Genomic DNA, 18,140 nt, shown 5'->3' on the forward strand with positions numbered 1-18,140 from the left:
CACTTAGAGGAATATGTGTTATTCTTCACATCTGCATTGTGTCAAAATTTTACCTCATTTAAGAGCTCAAAAGAAATGATACTTTTTGGTTGTTCGCCAAAATCTGTGGAATTTCTTCCTCCATATAATAAAAGCCATCAATTGCCTCCTTTATATCCTGTGTCCTTCAGGGTTTTTTTTTTTTTTTTTTTTGTAGGGCTTGTGTGAGAGATGATATAGATGTTGGCTCCACAACAAAATGTGGTTAATCTAATGTGCTACATTAAGTAATAAATTGAATACAATCAAAGTAAAGGTTTTACAGCTTTATGTTTTTTTATTTGCCACATTTTTTTTCCCCAGAGGACAAACTTGCAACTGAAGGTGTCTTTAGTGTGTTAAAGATAGTGTTTGCACGTGTTCACCTCACTGATGTAGAGCGTGATTCAAGCTCAGGGGAAGAAAATTTGTGACTGTAGTTATGGTGGCCGATGGGGGCAAATGACGTGCGTAAAAGAAAACGCTGCAAACACGGAAACGCACTGCAAAAGGAAAACGCTACATATGCAGACGCGCTGCATAAATGAAAACAAGTGCAATAAGAAAACACTGCATATCCAGTCACACAGTGGAAGTGCCACAGGCCTCTAGGGGCAGTTTTTAAGTCTTTAGCTTCTCAGTCACTGTGATTATATGGGTGCTGAAGTGGTGTTTTACTACCGTCTCCCTGTGTTCTCTCTTATTTATGTTTATCCATGGAGACGAGAGTATACACACCTTTTCATACAGCTTTTCCCTCAACTAACGTCACTTGTCTCGCTCACCAATGTCTGCCTCTCAAGTGAAATGCTCACTACTGCCCCTAGAGGCCTTGGGCACTTCCGTTGTGTGACTGGATATGCAGCGTTCTCTTTTTGCATCTGTTTTCATTTATGCAGCGCGTCTGTATATGCAGCGTTTTCCTTTTGCAGCACATTTCTGTTGTCATGTATATGCAGCTCATTTGTGTATATGCACATCATTTGCCCCCGTCGGCTATCATATGTATTTTTCCTGTAAAGCATATAAACAGCGATTTAGTGATTAATTACCTTTGGCAGTAATATAACCAGACTACTAAGTAGAAAGAGCTATTACTGAAGACAAGATTTCTTTTCTTGGATGATTCCAAGATGCCATATAGCAATAGGATGTTTTGACTAATTTATAGGTCAACATATCACCACTTATTTAATAAAAATGTTTGATTTCCTAAGCGGCATCCATTTCTATTCTATTGTTCGAGAAGGTTTTTTTTGGAAGCAGTTGACTTCAAGAACTCTCTTGGGCTCGTTATCTCATTGAGACTTGTTATTGTGTCACACTGAGTCATGCTGTTGTGTAGGTAGCACCTTCTGTTGTTTGTTGATAATTTCCCACCTTCTGTAAGCAAAAAAACAGTACAATTTTAGACTGACATTTATCTGTTTTTATTTGATTTCTTCAGCCAAACTCATCTTGATCCATACAGTATATCTAAGGGAAGCGTGTATGGGATATTTTTTTCTTTTGTGCTGCTAAGGATGTTTTTGCTAGCTCGCTACCTGCATCTCTTCACACCACACAGACAGACACTGGAGGTTTACCTGGGGATTTTAAGGCCTTATCTTTGTGGCGGCTGCAGATTTATTTCTCAAAAAATTTGCATACCCCAAAGGTTTTACAGTCCTTTCACGATGATAGAAGATTTTCATATCCTAGAAAGTTTTGCCCGATCACACACTGAAGGTGAGCTGACACTAAATGCCTTCACATCAGCACTCTGTCTTGTGACATAGCCTGGCTGTACTTAAACCCACATGCTGTGTTTGTTTACCAATCAGCTGCCACAGATATTTCAATTTATTGTGCTGTTTTCATTCACACTCAAACATTCAATGCCAGTGAGTAGGATGTTTTATAGCAAAGGGAAAATGGTGGCTTTTTAGCTGTTGGAATTGCACTTTTTTTTTTTTAACTACCCACTGGTTGGCTGCATCAGAGACGTGACTTGTGAGCAAAATGATATGATTTTTCTTGATGTCTATCTCCAGTTAAGTGGAGGATAATCATAGACTGCTGGCCTGAAGGATCATTGACTTCAGGAGTAGTCAGAGTATTCAGCCACAGCTACTCACTGGAGATGATAGTGGACAGTCATTTTTATTTGTGTCTGGAAACAGTTTAAAATAATCCAAACAGGCTGGAAGTATAAAGATCCCATAATATACCCTTTATTACCAGTTAAATGTGCGTCTTATAATGTCTCCATTTTATGTATTTTAAGTTTCAGCTCAAAATTTTGCAGATTGTTAAGTCTACCATGCCCCTGAGTTTAGCCTTATTCCAAAGATTTCAGAGACACACTTTCTGGTCTGTGGAGAAATAAAAGAAATGAAGAGATAAACTTTTTCCATATTTTGTGGGTCTCTAGACACACTGGGAATATGCAATTAAAACATTTTCAAAAACATTTAAAAAAACTCTATTTTCCATTGAATGGTCTCTGATAATATGGCCCGTAATGACCAAGAGTCCTCGCTGACATGACGCCACATGAAGCCAAACCTACTTGCTGTACAGAATGTCATCTTGGCAAGTGGATGGTATGAGATTGTACCGTCATTGTTATGTCATTTAGGAAGAAATGCATGTTGGAAAAATGTAGGGGGCAAAGCTTGTGGAGTGTACAGTGCATAGGAGGAATGGTCTTCATGATGACTCTGGCTTTTCCTGCTCAATGTTTGCTCTAGCTTCCCCTCTAGATGTGCTCTCAAAACTGTTTCTAGGTTAAAATTTAGACTTAATATCCAAGCAATGTGCAAAAATAGCCAAGCCAAAAGTCTCCTATCATAGGCGAGACTATCTACAGTCTGAAAGCAGAGCGAAGAGGAGGTGAAGAGGTCTGGTTTTACTCTCAGATTACTTAAATTACAATATGCTGAAAAGTTATGCCAAAATTATGTCAAAAAAAACACGACCTACCTCAGCTTTAATTAGCTTTCTATAAACAGAAGGCACATGTCTACTGCTTTTTTTGTACAGGACACTTTATAACTCAATAGATATCTTTCCCTCTCTGTGTTGCAGGGTAGTATGGGTAGTATTGCCTGCATTGCCTGGAAAGGTGACACCCTGGTGCTCGGAGATGTGGACGGCAATCTTAACTTCTGGGACCTCAAAGCTCGTTTGTCAAGGTAAGAGCTAAAGCCCTAAATCAGTCAGTGTAGGCTGCTTTGTTCAAATTATTAAAGAGACTCTTTTGAAACATGAATGATATTCCAACCCAGTCTCACGGCAATTCGTGAAATCGTCATGAAATTTAATCTATTTTTTCGTGTTCTGAGACATGATTTGCCTGACATTTTCATGTTCCCCAGCGTGAATTTCAAACCAATACATTTCAATTGGAAATATCTTTGGTGTCTGGGCCACGTTTTTTCCCCATTAGACAGCACATATACTGTGATGTTTTGTCGTTCTTTTCTTCCAACAGTCAGGCATTAACCGATTTTACTGTTGTGGCCCGTCACACTAATAACTATAGAGATCACTATATAGATGTGTGCGCCCACACTGACGAACCTTAACTTTCTGTAAACATCGGCGCTGCGTATAAACTCCGTATTCATTCAAATAGAAAAGACAAGAAATATATCCAGGCAGAGAGAAGCTGTTCTGAGATCGCTCTGAAAGTGATCTCACGTATCGTTATTAGCTATTATCGTTAGTTTGTGATAAAATATAAGTGCTTTTACTGCGTTTGGGCTACATGCTCATCGTTACTTTCATTTCTCTGTAAACGAACACAACTCTGAAAAGAAGGACACATGCAGGAAAACAGCAATCTAACAGCTCTAAAATGTTTGAATTTCTAGGTTTTCTTGAGCATAAAATTTTGTCAGTGTGATATTTTCAGATTTTCATGTTTTTTTGTTTGTTTGTTTTTGTTTTGTTTTGTTTTGTTTTTGTTTGGGTTTTTTTTTTACCATTTTTTAATTCTTTTTTTACCAAATTATTAATCAATTAATTGTGTATTCGATCAAAGGATAAATAAACAATAAAACTAACCATTAGATGCAGTCCTACTTTTTTTTATTACCAAATTACTTTCATTCCTAAATATTCTATATATTTTTAACTGTCTTTTAAATCAAACCAGACGATATATCTATGCTCAGATATTTGGGCATCACAACTTGATGTGTTACAGTGCAATAATCAGTATGTGAGGCAAAAACCAAGCTCACCACAATGATATTTCTTTTTAAGAAATGCAATTGTCCCAAAACAGCCAGTGCTATCAATGTTTTTAGGGGAATACCAACGCATCGTGGCTGGGTGAAGAAGATTCGCTTTGCTCCTGGAAAAGGAAACCAAAAGCTGCTGGTCATGTACACAGATGGAGCAGAAGTCTGGGACACCAAAGAGGTGAGGCTACATACACACCAACCCCTGGCAGTTGCTGTGTCATTGTGGTGTTGAAGTCCTGCAGTTAAGTCATTGATTGGCTTGTTTGCAACACATTATAAATTCCCAGCATACATCACCTAGCTGCGCTGCATCACTTAAATAAAAGGAGAGGGGCTGCAGGGGAGTCTGCAGGTTCATAACAGTGGTTTACAGATTCACTGTGGCAGATTTAATGGGTTTCCATAGCACTGTACTCACTGAGGCACTACAGTAATGTGTTAGGGTGTATTTAACTAATGTCCTCTCTCAAACGAACACTGTAGTAATGGCATATCCACTGTAATTGTCCTGTTGTATTAAAGAATCATTACAGTGTGCTGTGTAAGTATCCATACGCAAGCCCTAAAAGCTTTTCCCCGATATATATAAGCTTAGCCATAGCAGGATGGATGATCCTGGAGCCTCAAGGCGGCAAGGATCCTCTCCCCCTTTTTAACTTTGTTTACCAAAGTCATCATCATCCAGAAAGTTCTTTGTGCACACTCTTTATTTCAACTCAACTAAGAATCCTTCGGGCTAGTATGCGCTCCAGTTCATCATTTGATCTAATGTCACAGACTGCACTTTTTTGTTTGTTTTCTGTATCCGTGCCACAGTGTTTGTGCTCCCCCAGCAGCGATGACTGAAGATCAGATTAATGTGGCCACAGATGGATGATTTAGTGTATTAAGAAGTGCAAGGTGGAGGGAGCTGGTCCCAGTGGAGCACTGTTGTCTGGATAGAGGAATATCTTAAGTTATGCCAGTGACAGACGTGACAAAAGGAAATGTGCAGCTATACAACTGACGTGTTTCTTTTTTGCCACTGAATCTTCTTTTTCAATGTATCTCTTCTCACTCATTTTCCTGTGCATGTGTGAAGCCTACATGTCAAGAAACTGTGTAGTGTGAAGAATCTTGCTTGCATACATTGCATTGTCAATGCTAAAAATTATATATTTTGCAGCCTTCTTCACTACATGTATTATTTGAGTCTAGACAGACGTAATGTAAATTGCAACTTGACAGGTTGGCAGAGGCATACAACCATGAGGCAGCAACTCTCGTTGAGGGCTGGCAAGATGAGGCGTAGTTTTCAGTCAACAATTGTAAAAGTCAAACAACAAGCTGCTGAGGGGAACAAGGAAGAGCTTTGGAGCAGCAAAGAGATGGAGCGGGAGGGAAGAGCAAAAAGACTCAGGGAGGTGAAGAAGTGCAGGAGAGATTTCTGAAATGCTTCAGTGCTCTGCTGACATTTGGGTTTCACTGACACCCAAAGAGCCGTATAAATCTTCTGAAATGGCTGTATTTCCATTGACTCTTTCATACTGTATCCTATTTTACTCAACATAAATTAGTTTGCATTAGTGCACTGTGTTGGCTGTCCGTTGTTTTTGGTGCAAAATCTTCCCAAAATAACTGAATGTGTCACCGTCTTTCTATACTTGTTGCAGACAGTATAACAAAGATTTAGGTAACAGTTTGAAACGAACTACCTTGGCTGTCCTCTCTTGCAGGTCCAAATGGTCAGCAGCATGCGGATTGGTCGCAATGTAAACTACCGCATCTTAGATATTGACTGGTGCACATCAGACAAGGTTGTGCTAGCATCAGATGATGGCTGTATCCGAGTGTTGGAGATGGCCATGAAGTCTGCCAGCTACCGCATGGATGAGCAGGACCTGACTGGTGAGTGCGGGAATTAAGAGACAAATGGACTGAATAAAAGGCCATTTATTTACTTTACTTGTGTAAATCTATGATCTATACTGTGTTCTTTGTCATCTGTGGGGAAAATGCACAGATCCAGTGTGGTGCCCTTACCTTCTGGTGCCCCGGGCCGCCCTCACACTCAAGGCTTTCCTACTGCTGCAGCCTTGGTCAGGAACCTTCACAATGGACATCACTCAAGTGTAAGTCTCACCTTTCAACAGAGATGTTCACAAGTCTTTTTTCAAGTCTTTGGTCACAAGTCCAAGTCAAGTCTCAAATCTTTGTCGGGTGAGACTTGGTCAAGTCTCAAGTCTTTGGTCATGAGTCCAAGTCAAGTCTCAAGTCTCTAAAAAATAAATCTCTCATGTCTCTTCCTGCTTTAATGAGCTTTCTATCATCTGCTGCTATTCGGTCTACTAAGAATACTGCACAGCTATATCTAAGAAATTCAAAGCATCTACTGTATTATTATCCCTCCTTTGTCGATTAGCATAAAGTATCAGCACTGATTAGTTGTTTGTTATATGATCACTTTACAAAGTGTCCTGCAATGCAAGATGAAGAAAACACACAATGAATGATTTCCTTTAAAGGAAACTGTATTCTTCCTACGTGAACATACAGTTACGATATATCCTGCCCCCTATTGTGCAGGCTCAGTCGGACCACAATAAGAACAAAAATATAGAAAATGTTACACCTCACCCAGTCAAAGGCATTGGAGGCTAATAAACATCCTTCTAATTAGTGCAAAACATCACACTTTAGCTAAATGCAAACAACTTGTGAACAAAACACTCAAAAGTACTTTAAACACTTGCATATGTTACTTCTGTGTCATTTGCAATTTTAAAAAAATTGTTCACAAAAAAAGCAAAACTATTGCTGCCACATTTTCTGAAAAATAGTGCAAGTCTATAAACTGGTGATATCAAAGCATGACCAGTTTTGTTCCAACAGGCACCTTTCTTTGCATGACAAAAATGATTCCTTGCATAAAAGTAAAACTCAAAAAGGAGTATCGTTGGACTTATTGGCTATCTGGACTTGTTTACTAATGAAACAGTGGCTTTTTGTGGAAACAATCAACGGTGTTGTTTTGCCGAGAACAAAATATTTAACACTAATGAACCCACAATAAGATCAGAATGGTTTATGTTATTTTCCTCTTAATACACTGGCTAAACATTAACAAGCTTGTAGGTGTACTCCAGAGGCCTACTGTAAGACCTAGAAAAGTATCAGGCAACAGAATGGTGACATTTCAAAAAGATCAAGCTGGACAATGTTCTTGCACTAAGCCTGGCTCGGTGAGGGCGCATTATTAGGCCTCCGTGACTGAATACCCTCGCCACTGCTGCACTGGTGGCAGGAACAGCGAGCACTCTCATAGCCACAAGAAAGAGCCTCGGGAAGACTTTGGCATGCCTCTTCCACAAACCTAGGCAGTCCATCATTTCAATGCAACTGCCTGTAAAATGACATCTCCAAATTAAAATGAATGCTGTTTCTGACCCTTATGGAATGTATATAAAGTTTGACATTTGTTGTAAAGATAGCGCTCTCTAGTTTTAGCCAGAGCAATCAGAATCATTCTAGGTGCTACCAGTAAAAAGTTACTCCATTTCAATAATTACAGAAAAAAGTATTTCTTTGATCCTCGCCTAAATTTTTTCTTGAAAATAAAGGAGGGGTTTGTAATTGACCTAAATGCTCACCTCTCAGTTCTTTTAGCAAAAAAAATATTTGATGATGATGATTGGTTTGTCAAAACTATATATATATATAGTTTTGACAAACCAATCATCATCATCACCATCTTCACCATTCTTCTGATTGGTTGAAAAGGCAATGATCTAAGGCAATTGGGCACCCATGTGAATAGCTTATGAGCACTGTGAGGTAATTAAAGGGATATTACAACCTTTAATAATGTACTTTTTGAAATTTTGTGTACAGATATATTCAGATAAATTACATTAAACCATATTTTCTCCAAATTATTGTTGTAGTATAAACAAAAGGAGCTCAATTATATGTGATGGGATTTTGGTCCTACTACAACCTTTAATAGCAAAGTTATTACATATTTTATGACATAAATGTTCATAAAAATTACATGATACCATATTTTCCCCAAATCATTACGGTAGTGTAACCTGCCTGGATGGATTGTTGTGTGGATTGATTTATTTTACCCTACACTATTCCTTGGCAACACTATTGATTTTTTTTTTGTAGCATCTCTCTTTAGTATGCACTTGTAGACGGTCCCTGCTCGATTGAGCCAGAGCCGACAGCGCATTGGAGTCAATTGAAGTCGTCGTGTACGAAGGGCGGCTTATAATGTTTAAAATCGAGCTGTAGCTTGCAGTCTACATAACTGGCTTCAGATATAAGTGTTGATTTTCTGAAAGCAATGTTCCGTTAATTACTTATTGACACGGGAACCGCGAATCTGTGAATATCTTTCAAACTTTACCTAACTCGCGAGATCATGAATAAATATCTCAGGAAAACAAACTCCATTTTCTCGAAATAACGAGATAATATCTCGTTATTTAGAGAAAACGGCTTGTAAAAAAAAAACAAAAAAAAAACCACGTCCTCTTAGGGCCTCCGTAATTACGCACGCTTTACGCACCACTTCTCATGAGCCGCTATGCGCGGCTGCTATAGTGGACATACACAAACCACCCTGCCTTCCGACACATCCACGTGTTCGTCTGCTCATTGGCTACATGTTTATGGCGTCAGAGTGTCTGCAACCCGACTGGTTGAATCTACAAGGGTGGAACTTGCCCGTACCGGGTTGACTGTCTGAGACACTCCATTGGCTCTTCAGGCTGTCACTCACCCCCAAAGCCCTCGTATTGGCCAGACTAGGTGTCAATCAACAGCTAAGGCTTCCGTCTAGCCGCCTGTAGCACTTTCAGCGCGATCTGAAATAGATTCTGCCTGATTTCGCTGGGAAGACATTACTGCAGATTTTTCTAATACGTGTTACGGACCGAATTATTTTACTGGATTATGTTCACTGGTTCTGTCCGGACAGAATGAGACCAAGCTGGTGAGGAATGTCCCATGTTTGAGCTGCAGAGAGCCTTCAAAAAAAAACTTAAAGCTGCAAGCAGCGTTTGTCGGGTCCTCGGTCCGCGCTGCAACCTCATGGCCGTCTCACCATTCTTCAAGTTAAACCTGCTTGAAGTTGGAGCCGTTTTTCTCTCTCTGCTCAGCCTGTCAGTGAGTGACAGGAGCAGCTGCACTGAGCTGAGATGATGTCATCGTTCTGCATGCCCCTGGCTGAGAGAGCTGAGAGTTGTACTCAGTTTCTCTCTCCCATACTGCCACAATTTTCACCAAATATGTGTAAAAACAACATATTTTTGAGGGAAATCTTGTTAGGAAGCCCTCAGTGTCAGTTTTAAAGCTGTAGGACCTTTAAGTTTTTGTGTAGATGAGCAAATGTTACAGCATGTCTGCACATGTCCCATAGACACCCATACAAAGTGTGAGCTGAGGCTGAGGCAGCTCATCAATTTTAACGGCTCGCCATTCGGAAACCATTTGAAAAACGCCAAATCTCTTCAGAAGTTTTGTACATCAAGGCCTTCTCTGTCTCTTGTGCGAATTTCAAGCTGATACGATTTATGGTGTCAGACAAGATAAGTTTTTCCCAAAAGATGTTTTCACTCGTTTTTTTACTTTGAAAGGCAAATTGCGGACTTCCTGTTTGAGATAGGTCAGGGGTGTCAGCACGAGATTTGTGGGTCTCGTTGAGACGAACGTTTTGGTGTTGGTTTGATTTCTGTACGACATTCTTAGTGGCCGCTAGGGCCGTTTTAGTGTGTTTTTCTGTAACTAGGTGGCGCTAGGGAAACTTTTTTCATTTTATCAAATTTTTCGCTGATTCAAAGGTGCGTGCCAATTTTGGTGAGTTTTTGAGCATGTTTAGGGGGGTCTATTAAAGGTTTTCGCATTCGTCGGAAAAATAAGAAGAAGAAAGAAAGAAAGAAAGAAAGAAAGAAAGAAGCACTACAGGAACAATAGGTTCCTTGCCCGCAGTAGGGGTCCTCGGACCCTAGTAAGAAACTCGGATTGTAACATTTTGCTTTTCTGTACAAAAAGCTCATTGTGTCAACGCTGTGGTTGCTGCATGTCAAAATGGTTTATATCATCGGAAAGAGGAGACTCTGAGCTTTTATTTGATGTGTATATTGTCGGGAAACTTGATTGTGGAGCGTGCACATATGGCTGTAATGTGTTTGGAAAGTGGTCACTTCCCGCCGGCGGGACGGAGGACTGGTAAGGGATTTTAAGCCCATCAGACATTTGAGAGTTTCCCCAATGTTGATATGCCAAAAAAAAGAAAGGAAAGGAAAAAAGAAAACATAATGATTGTTCACAAGTCCAAAAACATGAGTCCGAGTTGAGTCTGAAGTCTTTTGAGCACAGTGTTGCTTTCATTGCTACATCAACGAGGTGTGTCAGAAAAGTTCCAGGACTGGTGTCACAAAAGATATATTTCAAACCCAAACTACAAACTACAAGTTTATCCCTTCAGACCAGCATGTCTACAAAGAGACGTTTGCTTCGTTCAGTGCGTGAGAAGAGGTGAGAGTTGTGGCAGGACAAGTCGTGGCTGCTTCACCATGACAACGCCCCTGCTCACAATGCCCTGAGCATCTGGCAGTTACTGGCTGAGAAGAACATTGCCATGCTGGAGCAACCTCCCTACTCAACCCACCTGGCTCCATGGGATTGTTTCCTCTACCCAAGCTCAAGGGAGTCATCAAGGGGACCCGTTTTGAAGACGTGGACGACATCAAGATGGCTGTGATGACGGAGCTGCAGAGGACCCCGAAAGATTCCTTCCAGAAGTGCATGGTGACACGGCAGAGAAGGCTGGGAAAGTGCATTAGACTCCACAGGGATTACTTCAAAGGGGAAAACTAGTAGTGTGTAGTTTGGATTTCAAATGTATCTTTTGGTGACACCAGTCCTGAAACTTTTCTGACACACCTCATATATCTCATTTGGCAGGGCTTTCTCCAGGTCAGTTGGTTAGTCGATATGCTCTCACCTGACCAAACTCTCATTGGTTGGACAATTGCCAGTGTTGCTTTCATTGCTACATTGCCTTTCAAGATTAATACATTTTAAGTGGTGCAGAGTAACAGACGAGCTTTAAACATCTCCACGTTTTCACATCTTTGAACTTATCCAGCCTAATGGAGACTGTTTTGTCTGACTTATTTAATGTTAACTAAGCATTTACTCTCAGTTGGCTATAAACTTAATGACACCTTGTCAAAGAAGTTGTTGGTTTGGCCACATAAGTGTAGATTTTGCAAACAGCAGTTTGCATATAGCAGTTCAGCAAAAACATGATGTATCATCTAAAAGCATAGGCTGACTTGTCTGCGTTATATGCCTCTTAGTTTTTGTGCTGTGATCCCAAGTTTATGTAATTTTATTTTCAGAAATCATATGAGCATGGTCAGGTGTAGTCTAGTTGGCTCTGCGTTTGCTGTTGTCATTTCAGTATACATAACGTTGATAGAATGATTTAATATTCTACAAATCGTAGCTTTTTATGTGTTTTGGAAAAAAAAAAAAAATAGGCCAGTAAGGCTAGCAGGTAGAGTGCACTCAGCACACTGTGGCCAACTAAGGTAATCTGGGGATAACGAGAAGGATTTATTTATTTTTTTCTCTAAGACCATTTATTTGGTTGAAAACTAGATACAATTTCAGTCAGCTAAGATTTTCTTTAATTGATTATAGCTCTCCACATTTGTGATGTCTTGTTAGTTGGACTAACATGAAGACGAGCACATTACATTTACACAGTTCCCCTGAGATAAATTTGAAGTTTCAAATTCAGCTGGCTTAGGAAAAAAAAAAAAAAAAGCACCCTCGAGCATTTGGAAGAAACTCACAAACACATGGAAAACATGCTGCTCTGCACTAGAGGAACTGCAGTCATAAATCAAAGTAATGATCGTGTTTAAAGTTATCAGACTTTAGTCTTTGTTATCTTGTACTGTATGTGCTCTTGAAATGTTAGTTAGTTCAATGAGTAAAGCTGTGAACGGATTATTTAAGCGCTTGGAATTCCCTGAACCTGAACCAGGCTGTAAGATCAATCCCTGGGTTGATCAATGGATTTTCTAATGAACTGTTTTGACTTGTAAATCTTGGTACACCAGCTATAAAATACAAATCACATACCAGCACCTAACCCTAAAGTAAGGTGTTGAGAGCAAGTAAGCCGAGAAGTATATTGATAGTGGCGGGCGTTATTACATTATTGATGTCGACACAGCAGGCGTCAGTGATTGAGCAGCGCAGCTTAAGGTTAAACTGCATTTGAACTTGCATAATGTACATCGCTCAACCTGAGGATGGTGATCGAAGGGCATTTTTTCTTCAGCAGTTACAGACTGATCATCGTTTAACCTCACACAGTATGTCACACAAAACTTAATAAATCAATATAATGAGGTTTTTTAGCTGTCTTATCTAAAAAATCCTCCTTATTAATTATAATGTGGACTTATTTTCAGGCTGATTCACATTGAACAGATGTATACATCAACTGAAGTTGGATCTTGGTGGTAAAACGTGGCAATGCCATCAATTCTTAATCCAGTTTCACTCTGCGTTTAAGGCTGATTTTAGTTTAGTGGTATGTTACTGACTAGAAATAGTTGTGAACAGGAAACAGTCTGAAGTTCTAAGGTAGTTGTGTTTAACAGGACATGAAATATAAACTTATTTGGAATTAATCGGACTTGCCAGAAGAAATCAGGAAAAATATTAAATTAAATTTCAAACTAAAAAACAATTTTTCCCCAGAGCCATGACCACTCTGAACTCCCACAAACACAGATATGTTCCATTCCCACCACAATTCCTGTGAATCCACTTACAAGTATTCTCTCAGTTTGCAATATGTCATATGTACTCAGGTGTAATCTACCACAAGTATTTCTCAGGTACATCCATTCCTCGCTACTATTGTAAATACTCACATTTTTATATCCATTTTATTCCTATTGTCACTTATTTATTTTTTTTATATACATCTGTAGGCTGGAGCCTATCCCAGCCGACTTAGGGCGAAGGCAGAGGACACCCTGGACAGGTCGCCAGTCTATCACAGGGCTACACTTAGAGACAGACAACCAAGCACACTCACATTCACACCTACAGACAATTTAGAATCACCAATTAACCTCAACATGTTTTTGGACTGTGTGGGAGGAAGCCGGAGAACCCAGAGAGAACCCACGCTGCACGGGGAGAACATGCAAACTCCACACAGAAAGATCCCAGGTGTCCTCACCGGGACGCGAACCAGCGACCTTGCTGCGAGGCAACAGTGCTACCAACTACGCCACCTTGCAGCCCAGGATTCTGATTCTGATTCTGAAACCATCAACTTACTGTATATGACCAGCTTCGATGCATTTTCTTATACCACCACACCATCTGCCAAACACCCAAGTATTCTGTTTATTACCTCATAAAAAAATAACCAATGGTATGAGCCAACAGTATGAGCAACTCACTTCTGTCTAAGCCAATCAGCACGGGATCCAGCAGTGGCTGTCCTCAGAGAACGTTTTTGTTCTTTCTTTTTGCCGACAGCTACATCTGTGTTCAACTACAGCCTGATGTAGTTACAAACCCATTTAACTGAGACCTCAGTGTTTCTTTCATTAATCACACACAGCTGCCTTATCAAAAGCCAGGCAGCTATATTAGCAGCGCGCGCAGGGAACTACCTGAACTCAGCATAAACGTTACAATAGACTGCCTGAAACATCGACTTCCCTGAGCAGGTTCTCAGATTCCCATTTAATATCAGGTCAAGTTTTATTTTAGAAAGGTGTAAAAGGAGCTGTTTGACTCACTTTGATCCCTCTGTTTCAGAGACTACAATGAGAAAGACGAGATAAAAGGACTGATCCAGGAGCAGCTCAACTCATTGTCGAAGTGAGTTATTACGCACAGCTGAGTTCTTCTGGTGGCACTCACAAACAGTAACTCAAAGCAGAATGTTTAATGTGACTGTCATGATGCAATCAGCAACAATCAGATGTCAGTGCATATGTATATGTCAATACATCTGAGCCAAGTGTCAGTTTTTGTTTGTGTACTCCAGGCTTAGAGTCCCAGGGTCCTTTGTGTTTAGACAGCAGGCCCAAAGAGCAAGGAGTATGTGGGTTGACAGATAAGAAGAATCTCCTGTAACAGCCACACAGGGCCCGCTGTGCTTGAGAAGTGTAATTGGCTCTGGCTGTGTTCTGATTGTCTGTCTCTGATTGGCTCCCCAGTGATATGAAGAGTGTGCTGCAGGACCCAGAGCTCAGTCTTCTGCAGCGCTGCCTCCTGGTCTCACGGTGAGTTGCAACACTGCACGGTGTTACAACTGTTTGTTGTTGTACAGATTGCCCTGTGCGCATGAGGGTTTACTGGTAACCCAAGACAATTGTTTTGTTGACATTCAGATGGTGCACATATGTCGAGAACTTCTGAAAGCCCTGCTGAGTTCTAACTAAAGTATAGTTTGTATAACTAATAGAGCACCTTCTCCCTCCACTTCTCTGGCTCACAGTTTGGGATGTAATATAATAAAGATGTATTATATGATGAAATAAAACTAAACAAAGAGTAAAGATAATAATTACCATATTTGGATGACTCAGGAGCGATTTCTGGAATATAAATTATGAAAATGTAAATTGTTTATTAATTAGAGTATCTATTCTGATTTCAACAAGATGGTGTAATATTATGATGCAAGTGAAATAACTTTCTTTATAAAATATTCTTATCTGTCAAAATATTGTTTTTATTTTTGCTCTAACTACACTGTGTGATTCTGTAGCTCTGCAAAAAAGAAAAAAGGATGACATGAGAGCTGGTGTCAGCAACTCTGATCTCATCTCTGCTTCAGTTCTCATTTCCCTCGAGCATCTGACAAATCTAGAACAGCCAATCTGAGCAGAAATGCAATATCGTCCCTCCTGTTTGCATCCCGTTATTAAAGCCGTGATTTGCCTGGGAAGTCCAATAGACCCTGTTTTGTACCTTGAATAACCACACAGTGAGCTGTCTCTGTATCAGGCCATCCACGTTTCCTGTCATTGTTAATGTCACGAGGTAACCTAGCAACAGCTGTGTGCCAGTGCAGATATGTTAAAGGAGGCTGAGGGAAGTAAATGATGGAAGAGAGAGCAGCAGGAGGAGGAGGAGGAGAAGGAGGAGGAGGAGGGGAGCTTGCTGAACGAGCGAGGTGTGGGTTGGACGATATAGGAACTGTGGTCATTAGTAAGCAGGCCACTAAGAAAACTGAGTGATGTATTGATTCAGATTGCAAACTGACTAGCTACTCCACAGAGCAGATTGTATCCACTCTGAACCCAGCTAATGCACTGTTGTGGTAAATCACAGGCTTTTTGGGGATGAGTCAGATCTTCACTTCTGGACGGTGGCTTCCCACTACCTCCAGGCGTTCGCGCAGGCTCGCCAGCTGAGCGTCTCCACTGCAGAGGGTCAGGCACAAAATGAAGGAACCCAGCCGTCACCTCAGAACCACCTGGACATCTGCCATGATGTCTTGTGTGAGAGCTCTTACTTTCAGGTCAGTAAAACAAGAGAAGAGGAGAAAGTCTTAACAGGTTTTTGGAGTTTGTTCTCTCTTTCACGAGTACAGGAAGTGCATTGTACAATCCCCTCAGATCATCCAGAAACATTGTGTAGTCAGACCACAGACAAACAAACACAACCAGCATGTCTCTTGTCATCCACAGTATCAACATCACCCCGGTCACACAGGACATCCCATTACTAATGACAGTGCGTCTCTCCTGCGTTGTCTCAAGGAGCTCTGATTTTTGAAGGACACACGTTTATACCTCTAAGGTCGAATCCATCTTTTGCTTCATTCCTGTCTACATCTAGTTCCTCCAACATTTCCTGATTGATTCAATCCCAGCCTTGGATACACTCATTTATAAAAAACAATCCCTCTCTTGTTTGTGCCACGTTATTGCTCCGATCGATGCATCTCGCTGATGACATAGCTGAACCAGCGTCCGAGGCTCGCACAAACAATACCCACAATCTTCTCTGTTCAACTTTAATTATCAAGCTAGTTTGTTCCGAAAAGTTTTGGGAAAAAAAGTTTCTTGAGAGGAGGCCCATTGATTGGTTGTGCTCTCCCGCGTTTGCCTGCATCACTCAGCCACTGACATGGCAGCACCACAGCCCGCTGAACAAACACTTCTACCTTTGTGTTGCCATCGTTGTTTTTTTTTTGTCTGTTTAATGGTTGCTTGTTTCATTTTGGGGTGGCTACTACATTGTTTTTGTGTCCAGACTAAATTTCCAGGCTCCAGAAAATACTTGGATAGTTTGAAGAAAGTGTGGGAGGTAATTAAAAAGTTGGCCCACTGTGTAAGTGAAGACAGGCTTTTTCTGGGCTTTTTCTAGGTCTGGTGTTTTCCCCCCACACCCCGCATCAATATACCCAAGGAAGCAGAGTAAAGAAACATTTTTTGATCAAAAATGCTCAGTCAGTTATGAAGAATGTTGAAGACCTTTTAGCAAGCATTAAGATTTGAAGTAGGAAAATGCAAATTGACTGTCTAATTTCAGTGAGTAGAGGTCCAATTAAAAAGTCTCAAGTAAGCTTGTGATTCTTTTTAGTTTTCTTTAAAAAATGATGCACCGTTTAGTTTTTGTGAAAGTTCCACTGCCTGTTAATGAGGGCCAATGCAGAGATCACAAAGTTAGGGCTTTCAAAGCGATAACCAGACAGTCAGCAGCAACATTTGGCTCCTGTTGTCATAAAACAGCTCCAGTGGCAGCAGCCTCGCTGTAATTACTAATATCCAAGACTCCAATACAGAGCACACAGCTCTGAAGTTACTAAACTCATTTGGTATCTCTGCAAGGATTCATGCCCACGGCTGTGACTTGCAGAAGAATTCATCATATTAAAGTGCAAAAAAAGCCTCTGTGGTAGATATAGATACAAAAGTGTGCCTATGTAACTCATTTTCTACTATGCTGTTATCTTCCCCCTCATTGTATCATTTCTCCACTCTAGTCTTATTGTAAAACTGATGAAGTCTAATTCTTTGAAGCATCTATTCCTGTTTTTATGCCTTATGCCTATCCTTTGCTCACTGAAAAAAACAATCTGATCTCCCATCAGGGGACAAATAATGAAATAATGAAGAAACAGCCAACAAGAATGAAAGGCATAGGAGGCCCTGGCACCAGAGAAACTTGTGAATATTTAAAAGACTTTATAATTACGCTCTCCGTCTCTGGACTCCGTATTCCTATAATTGTCTTCACATCTCTCTCTTTGCTCATCGTTACTCTTTTAATATCTGTAGTGTATAATCTATGTTCCGACTCATTTCATCTCTGTATTTCTCCCACACATATAAAAGGTTTCAGTTCAATTCAGTTCACACCAGTCAGTTCATCATAACACAAGTTATCTCAGGGCACTTTCCATACTGGAAACTTGCTTTTAACAGGAAAAAAAAAACTCAGACAGACCCAGAGTTAGGGTGGGCAGCCATCTGTTTCCAACAGTTGGAACGAAGAGGCAGCGAAGAGAGAAAAGAGGACCATTGAGAAACCGCAAACAATAAACACTGGGCAAGATGGTGGGGCCAGTAAACATGCAGAACAGAAACCAGAGGTACCTGCAGAGAGGTACAGAGAAAGAGGACAAAGCACAATCAAGGGGAGAAGAGTCAATGACATGTAATAGTGGCGTATAAATGCATGTAGAGTGAACTAGTAGAGAGTAGAAAAGAGATCATCAGTGCATCATGAACCCACCCTAATTATAAGTTGCATCAAAAAGGAAAGTTTTAACCCTAATCTAAATCTAATCGTAAAATTAGGACTGGGAGCTGCTTCTTCAAGTGAGGAACATGACGG

General features: G+C 40.5%; 1 protein-coding gene across 1 annotated transcript in view; it reads left to right on the top strand.

Moving 5' to 3' along the window:
• The window catches only part of wdr11 (WD repeat domain 11), an 81,568-nt gene that overhangs the window by 52,968 nt on the left and 10,460 nt on the right, over positions 1 to 18,140 (top strand). Inside the window, exons 17-23 of the mRNA XM_008297902.1 lie at positions 3,088 to 3,194; positions 4,314 to 4,428; positions 5,966 to 6,137; positions 6,253 to 6,361; positions 14,103 to 14,165; positions 14,507 to 14,572; positions 15,627 to 15,816. Coding sequence (XP_008296124.1) covers positions 3,088 to 3,194; positions 4,314 to 4,428; positions 5,966 to 6,137; positions 6,253 to 6,361; positions 14,103 to 14,165; positions 14,507 to 14,572; positions 15,627 to 15,816 — 822 coding nt within the window. The remainder of the gene's footprint in view (positions 1 to 3,087; positions 3,195 to 4,313; positions 4,429 to 5,965; positions 6,138 to 6,252; positions 6,362 to 14,102; positions 14,166 to 14,506; positions 14,573 to 15,626; positions 15,817 to 18,140) is intronic.

The sequence above is a fragment of the Stegastes partitus genome, unplaced genomic scaffold (assembly GCF_000690725.1).
Source record: "Stegastes partitus isolate 25-593 unplaced genomic scaffold, Stegastes_partitus-1.0.2 Scaffold1, whole genome shotgun sequence".
Lineage (NCBI taxonomy): Eukaryota > Metazoa > Chordata > Actinopteri > Pomacentridae > Stegastes > Stegastes partitus.